At 42.7% G+C, this 8,716-nt stretch overlaps 1 protein-coding gene across 2 annotated transcripts in view; it reads left to right on the top strand.

Annotated features, from left to right (window-relative positions):
• The first annotated feature begins 5,447 nt into the window (after positions 1 to 5,447).
• Positions 5,448 to 8,716, top strand: part of vps13d (vacuolar protein sorting 13 homolog D) — a 259,288-nt gene continuing 256,019 nt past the window's right edge. For both annotated transcript variants that reach the window (XM_048615025.1, XM_048615024.1), the window contains exon 1: positions 5,448 to 5,758. In XM_048615025.1, the coding sequence (XP_048470982.1) occupies positions 5,662 to 5,758 (97 nt within the window). In that variant the 5' untranslated portion in view covers positions 5,448 to 5,661. The remainder of the gene's footprint in view (positions 5,759 to 8,716) is intronic.

Below are 8,716 nucleotides of genomic sequence, written 5' to 3'. Positions count from 1 at the left end.
TCCCATGATTCCCATTGGCTTTAGTTCTGCTAGGACTCCTTCACATCATATTCCATAAAACGCTGTCTTAATGTCAAGGGCAATCGCTCTCACTCACCCGTGAAGCTCAGCTTTTTTCTTCATGCTTGAATATTGCTGTGTTGAGGTCAGCAGCTGAGTGGCCTTGATGGAATCCAAACTGAGCATCAACAAGCACATTATATAAAAGCAAATGCTGCTTGTTGGCCCTAACTGTAACCCCAACGGCTTTCAGTTCTTTACTGATGATCGAGAATAGACTGGTGGGGTGGTAAATGGCCATGTTGGATTTGTCCTACTTTTTGTGTACAGGACATGCCCGGGCAATTTTCCACATTGTCACACAGATGCTAGTAAACATCACAATTAGATCACTCCCTAATCTTTGGCACTAAAAGAAGTACTTGCATTGCTCATTGTTATGAACGGTTTCCGAGCAAGGGTCTCCAATTCATTCCAATTCCAGACAGGATACTCCCAAATGATAATGCTCCTTACTGAGAAGAGATGAACTGGCTTCCCTTCCTTACTCAACTCTTTCCCTCGGTTGGTCTCAAAAAAATTAATTTAGAAAAGATCCCTTTCTTCATGGTTACCTTTTCCTAGGTCAAACTTATTTAAGTTTTATAAGGAGCCAATTTAACTAGGCTTTCTTGAGTTATTAGTTGCGTTTATTAGCTACTAACATGAGAAAATACAAAATATACAGACATACACACAGATTAGAAATGAGGGGTTAGACCAAAATGTAAAAGTAAAATAAAAAGTCAATCTTTGGCTTCTTTGTGATGATTAGATTCTAAAGCCTGCAGTGTTTCACAATCAGTGATTCCAGCAGTTAAATTTGGCAGTTGAGTAGTTGTTTGGTGGTTCTTGGTTCTGCAGTTAGCTGTGTGGAGTTTGCCCAACAGTAGCTTTGCTGATGAACTGTTTCAGCAATCAGAGGCAAACTTAATTTCTTTTTACCGTGACATGTTGGAGTGTCTGGTCTAAGTTGTTTTCATAGTACACTTTAGGAGAATGGAACTGGAACCATATGCTGGTACGCTGGCCACCAGCTCTCTGACATATTAGCACACAGAAACCAGGAGTTACAATTTTTTTAAAATTCCCTTTCCCATTTATTGTTAGAAGGATAAAACACAAACACATTTTTCACCCATAACTGTCTTTCTTTAAAGTTATCTTGTCCACCATCTGAGACACAACCCAATGGAGATCGCAGTTGTTTTTTTGAATGACATCTCTCCCTTTGAAATTTTGCTGTCTGAAGTCCCTTTGACACTCTTCTCAGACTCAGTCTAATTCATGCAGAGATTTTACACCACTGAAATTATATTCTTAGCAATCTTGTAGTTTGCATGTCTTCCTTTCCAAAAAGTTATTGTCCCAAATGTTCAATACATCAATAATGGATATACGAGATAGAGAAATGTAATATAATATCAAATCCTTGGTTTTCTAGTGTCCTTGAGATAAAGGCCATTATACCAATCATCATTTTAATGTTTTTGAACCTATCCATTCTCATTTAGTAATTGCTGTAGTTGATCCCTTGAATTTCCTTGCTTCTCTACAATTCTTGCCTCCCACCATTTAGAAAATACTTTTTATGCAACTCTGTTAGGTCTAAAACGGATAGACCTACACTTCTCCACATTGAAGTCTGTTTACCACAGGTTTTCTAACTCACCTATTGAAATAACTCCAAAGAGGCCGGTATCTGTCATCATGTCACTTTTTATTTACACATGAACAGTCCTTGACTATTGCTTCTTCAGAGTCAGGTCTCAGTGTCAGTATCTTTGACATGCCCCTTTTTATATGTCAGCTAGGTCACCCTGATTGGACCAGATTAACAGCCCCAACCAAGGAACTCATTCTGAAGTCTAGCTGGCTGACCTCGTACAATCTCTACACCATCTATTTTTTTTTTGCAACTGTCTGTTCCAATCTACAAGAGTTATTGAGCTATTAATCTGGGTGCAGTCAGCAAACATGGACATTTATCTCTGTATACGTTCATCCAAGTCATTTATAAATGTACTGAAAAGCTGAAACCCATATTCAATTTTACAGTTACACACACAAAATACCACAGAAGCTGAAAATCTGAAATAGAAAGAGAAAATGCTAGAAATATTCAGCAGGCCTGAAGAGAGTAGTTAACATATCAGGTTAATGACTGAAAAATCAAAGCTGCGTCGTGATTAAACAAGGACTGAGACTGGGAAAAGCTGGAGGAGGAAAGAACAAAAAGGAAGGCTTGTGAGAAGAGTGATGATACAAGGCAAAAATAGATGGTAATGGACAAATAAAGAAACAAAAGATGGATCTGGAGAAGTTTTTAAATAGCTACAAGTGAAACAATTGCCAGCATGTGCTGTGTGGAAAAATAAGAACAATTGTTATGATCCGAAATTGTTGAATTCAATGTTGAGGCCTTAAGTAAAATCAGAAAGTGCTGTAAATACTCATCAAGACTGGCATCATCCATGGACAGTGAAACAATTAATGCTTCAGGTCAAGAAACTTTCATCAGAAATGTTAAATCTGTTTTAATCTTTTCCTGCTGCCAGAACTTGAGTTTTTGATTTATATTTCAGGTTTTTAGCATCAGTTCTTATATTTGAGTCCAGGTGTTGTAAGTTGCCTAACTGGATGGACAGATAGGAGGACAATTAGTTTATTGAGAGTCATTCAGGGATGAATGTGTCAATTGTCATGACAATACAAATAAAACAAGTAACCAGTAAAGGTTCTTGTGGTGCAGTGGTTGTGTCCCTACACCTGACTCAGGAGGTCTGCATTCAAGTCCTCTCTAACTTGGAGGTATACAATAATGTCTCTGAACAGGTTATAAAACCATAAGAAATAGGAACAGGAATAGGCCGGGTGGGTCACATGGGCAGTTTTCCAATCCTCTGGTATTTCTCCAGAATCCAAAGAGTTTGAAAAATGAAAACCAATGCATCCACTATCCATTAAACCAAGCGGAGGCTTGGAGACCGCTTTGTAGAACACCTATGCTCGGTTTGTGACAAACGACTGCATCTCCCACTCGCGAACAACTTCAACGCCCCCTCCCACTCCTTGGACGACATGTCCACCCTAGGCCTCCTCCAGTGCCACAACGATGCCACCCGAAGGCTGCAGGAATATTTCGCTTGGGAACCCTGCAGCCCAATGGTCTCAATGTGGACTTCACAATCTTCAAAATCTCCCCACCCCGTACCTCATCCCAAGACCAGCCCAGCTCATCTCCGCCTCCTTGACCTGTCCGTCTTTTCTCCCACCTATCCGCTCCTCCCACCTCACTGACCAACCCCCACCCCCACTTCCTACCTACTAGCCTCATCCCCGCCTCCTTGACCTGTCCGTCTTCCCTCCCACTCACCGCCCCTCCCTCCCAACTGACCAACCTCCATTCCAACTCCCTGCCTACACTCACCTTTACTGGATCCATCCCCGCCTCCTTGGCCTGTCCGTCTTCTCTCCACCTATCTGCTCCTTTATCCACCTTCCATCATCACCTCCCCCTCTCTCTACTTATTTCAGAGTCCCCTTCCCCTCCCCCATTTCTAAAGAAGGGTCCAGACCCGAAACGTCAGCTTTCCTGCTCCTCTGATGCTGCCTGGCCTGTTGTGTTCATCCAGCTCTACAACTTGTTATCTCAGACTCCAGCATCGGCAGTTCTTACTATCTCATCCACTATCTCTGTAGCTACTTCTTTTAGGGTCCTAGAATGCAAACCATCAAGGCCAGGACGCCTACCTGCTTTAAGCCCCATTAGTTTGTCTAATACTATTTTAATAATAAAGAATATGGGGGAGGACTAATGAGCTGTTTGAAGTATCTTCCACCATAAAGACTGATGCAAAATATCTTTATAACAACTCTTGCCATTTCTTTGTTCCCCATAACTGTCTCCCCAGATTAATTTTATAAGAGGCCTATGTTCACTTTGACCTCGCTCTTCCTTTTAATATGTTTAAAGAAGCTCTTATTGTCAGCATTTGTATTCATTATTAGTTTGCTCTTACAGTTTATTTTCTGTCTTTGGGTAGAAACTTAACTTCCTTGGTTAGCCATGGTTGGTTTATCCCTCTCTTAGAATCTTTCCTCCTTCCTAGGATATATTTTTATTCTGAGAGTCAAGGATTACCTCCTTAAATATCTGCCACTACTTGCTTACTGTCATTCCTGTTAATCTATCCACCCAGTTCACTTTATCCAATTCTGTCCTAGTTTCATTGCAATTCCCTTTAACCAAGTTAAACACAGTTGTTTCCAACCTATGTTTTTCACCCTCTTGATTGGTAATGGGATCAAGATTTACAGGGTGAAGACAGGAGAGTGCAGGGGTTGAGAAACATTGCAGCCATTATCGAATGGGTCAAATGGCCAATTTCTGCTCCTATATCTTCTGGTCTCTCAAACTGAACATGAAATTCTACCATGTCATGATCATTCCTTCCTAGGGGATCTTTTACTCTAAAGTCATTTATGAAACCTACCACACTACCCATTAGCAGATCCAAGATAACCTATTCTCAAGTTGGTTCCATGTCATATTAGGTTGATTAGAAAATATCTACAAGAAGTAACTGTAATTTATAACATAGTTCTGGAAATTAATTAAATATTTTTCTTCAAAGTTCACAATTTGTTGCAAAAAGTACAACTCCTTAAGAGGCAGAATAAAAATTAAATGTCTACTGTACTCTGAATTTTGTTTTACAGTCCATAGATCATATGTTGACATGTTGAGTTCGTGCTTTAATAAAAACAGAAAGTGTTGGAAAAAGTCGACAGCTCTGGCACTACTCGAGAAAGAAAAACAATAAATAACATTTCAACTCTCGTAACGACTTCCTCGAAATTTCCCAGATTTTTCCGATACTTTCTGATGTATTACATCCGCAGTATCACTTTTTATTTGAGTTCATTCAGTAACTCTCCGCCCTAAATCATTTCCAACTCAATTATATGATCGAAGACTCGCCTTTACAAAGATGGTCGCCGTCAACCCGCCCGACAATTCGTCAGCCTTTACAAAGATGGTCACCGTCCGGCCTCTCGACAATTCGTCAGCCTTTACAAAGATGGTCACCGTCCGGCCGCGCGACAATTCGTCGAACTTTACAAAGATGGCCGCCATCGGCAGCTATCTTTAACAGGCCTGAGAGAAGTGCTGGAAATCGCAGCGGGTCAGACAGCATCCGTAGAGAGACAGCAAGCTAACGTTTCGAGTCTAGATGACTCTTCAGTATCTGCAGTAATTTGCTCCTCTCCTTAACAAGGAATGAGGCTGCGAGGCATGCAGCTGCCAACAGGTGCCGCTTGGAGTCGCTTTAGGAGGGAGTTCAAGCGGAAGACGGATTTCCCCGCAGGAGGAGGGCGGGGCCCTAGGTGTTGGCGGAGTACGCATGCTCAACTCTGCCGTTGATGGGTCAGAGTCGGAGCGTGCGCGGTGGGCCTGGTCACCGAAGGTGGCCTTAGCAACGCTGCACGTCTGTCCGCCTACAGGAGCCTGAGGCCGAGCCCAGCGCTGGCGTGAGAGGGAGACCACAGATAGACATCGAGCAACATAACCATCTCATCTTGAACCCAAACCCCCTTCCGCCCCGGTCTAACCTAGCCATGTTGGAGGGACTGGCAGCCTGGGTCCTCAACACTTATATTGGCAAATATGTAAATAACCTCAACACAGACCAGCTCTCCATAGCCTTGATGAAAGGTACTCAGAACATCAGCAGCTTGAACCAGTCTTGTCCTGTCATACAGGCAGTTGCTCTGTTGTCGCGTATATATGATCAACAATATCGCAGTAATTTCTGGAAGCTCTTCAAAACAGTTGTGATGGAAGGAGATTATTGTAATGTTTCTTACTCTGACCATTAGCTTTAAGTGAATCTGGCCAAATAATCTACCGCCTGGTTCGCGTGCTTTTCTGGGCAGAGAAACTCCTGCAAATAGATCTTCATCAATGACAAAATCAGCCCTGTTCTCGTGATAGCTTACTTTCGCTTGCGCCAAAGAAGGGTCCTGTTCCTGTGAAAGAGCACGTCCACTTTCAGTTTCTCATCCTCTGTTATGCCCTTTTTAAAACTGCTTTTTGTTAAAAATTAAAATTTGATTGTTAGTTGTTCGTGCTTGATATTTCTCTAAGCTAAATTTCCATCGTGTTGAATTAAATCCAAGAGGGGAAGCAGTCTGCAATCGTTTTGGGGTGCAACAGAGAACTTTAAGTGTCTATTATGACAGCCAACAGCAGCAAAGCAACCATGCAGTGATTTGAGATGGCACCGTTGGTTCAAGCTGTTATATAAAGAATTGTGGATATGCTTGTATGTTGGAACTATTTCTATTGTACAGTTAGATTTTAAGAATTTTTTTGATTTATTTATGGAATGTGGGTGTCACAGGCAGGCCTGGCATTTATTGTCCATCTCTAGTTGCTGTTGATATGAGGTGATGAGCTGCTTTCACATACTGCTTCAGTTTACTTGGTGTAGGTAAGGGAAGGCATTACTGTTAGGGAGGGAGTTCCAGGACTTTTGGTACAGTGATGTTGAAGGTATAGCAACATATTTCCAAGTATGGATGGTGAGTGGTTTGGAGGGGAACTTGTAGGCAATGGTGTTCCTGGATATCTGCAACTCCTGCCCCTCTAGATGGTAGCTGTTGTGGGTTTAGAATGTGTTGTCTAAGGAGCCTTGGTGAAATTCTGCAGTGTATCTAATAACTGGCGCACACTACTGTTATTGCATGTCAGTAATGTCGGGTATGGGTGTTGGTGGTGGTTGGCGGTGGAATGTTTATGGATGTCATTCAAGTGGATTTCTTTGTTGTGGACGGTGTTGAGCTTATTGAGTGTTGTTGGAGCTGCATCCAGGCAAGTCGTGAGTGTTCCACTATATTCCTGACTGTTGGCTTGTAGATCATCATCATAGAATCCCTACGGTGTGGAAACAGGCCCTTCAGCCCAACAAGTCCACACTGACCCTCAGAGCATCCCACCCAGACCTAGCCCCCTTTAACCCCCCCTAATCTAGGCATCCCTGAACACTATGGGCAATTTAGCATGACCTAACCTGCACATCTTTGGACTGTGGGAGGAAACCGGAGCACCCGGAGGAAACCCACACAGACGTGGGGGGATTGTCCACACAGACAATCGCCCGAGGGTGGAATTGAACCCGGGTCCCTGGCAGATGATGGTCAGGTTTTGGGGAGTCAGGAAGTGAATCACTTGCTGCAGGATTCCTACCTTCTGACCTGCTTTTGTAGCCTCAGTATTTTTATAGCTAGTCCAGTTCAGCTTTTGGTCAATGGTAACCCCCAGGATTTTGATAGTGGGGGACTCCAGCAATGGTATTACCGTTAAATGTTAAGCAGTGATGGCCAGATCTCCTGTTGGATATGGTCATTGACTGGCATTTGTATGGTGAGAATGTTACTTGCCACTTGTTAGCACAAACCTAGATATTGTCCAGATCTTGCAGCATTTGAACATAGATTGCTTCAGTATCTGAGGAGTCGTGAATGGTGCTGAACTTTGTGTAATTATCAGTGAACATCCTAACTTCTGACATTAAGGACAACCATTATCCTTTGTGCTAGATATGACACCTATAAGTGGAGAGATTTCCCCATGATTCCTGTTGACTGTAGCTTTTCTAGGGGGCTCTGTCACCACACAGTCAAATACAGCCTTGATGTCAAAGGCAGTCATTCTCACCTCACCTCTGAAATTCAGCTTATTTGTCCATGTTTGAGCCAAGGCTGTACTTGCATCAGGAACTGACCTGAACCTGACCCTGGTGGAACCCGAACTGAACATCAATAAGGCAAATTATTGCTAAGCAAGTATTGCTCAATAGCACTATTGATGACTCCTTCCGTCACTTTACTGATTATCGAGAGTGGATTGATGGGTGGTAGTTGGCTGTGTTGGATTTGTCCTGCTTTTGGTGTACAAGACATACCTGGGCAATTTTCCAAATTGTTGGGTAGATGTCAGTGTTGTAGTTGTACTGAGACAGTTTGGCTGGTGGCACAGCAATTTTCTGGAGCGCAAGAATTCAGTACTATTGCTGGAATGTGGGTCAAGGCTCATTAGCCTTTGCAGAATCCAGTGCCTTCAGCCATTTTTTGATATCATGTGGAGTGAATCAAATTGGCTAAAGACTGGCAGTTGCGTTTCTAGGACCTCCAGTGGACCCCAAGATGGATCATCCACTCAGCACTTCTGATTGAAGAATGGTGTAAATGCTTGAGGCTTAATTTTTGTACTAATGAATTGAATTCCCATCATTGAAGATGAGGTATTTGTGCAGCCTCCCCTTCATGTGAGTTGCTTAATTGTCCACCACTTGTTCATGACTAGGTATGGTAGGACTCCAGTGCTTAGATCTGATCTATTGTTTATGCAATTTCTTAACCCCGTTTTTCACTTGCTACTTCTGCTTTTTGGCGCATTAGTAGTTCTGTGTTGCAGCTTTGCCAGGTTAACACTTTATGCCTGGCTGCTCCTAGCACACCTTTCTCCACTTTTCATCAAACTAGGGATGCCACCTGGCTTGACGGTAATGGTGGGATGGAAGATATACCAGACAGGTTGTAGATTGCGAGACAACAAGGTGCAGGGCTGGATGAACACAGCAGGCCAAGCAGCATCATAGGAGCAAAGAGC

This window comes from Rhincodon typus, chromosome 31 (assembly GCF_021869965.1).
Source record: "Rhincodon typus isolate 14 chromosome 31, sRhiTyp1.1, whole genome shotgun sequence".
NCBI classification, from domain to species: Eukaryota; Metazoa; Chordata; class Chondrichthyes; order Orectolobiformes; family Rhincodontidae; genus Rhincodon; species Rhincodon typus.
The sequence above is the reverse complement of the archived record's forward strand: the minus strand, read 5'-3'. Positions and strand labels throughout refer to the sequence as shown.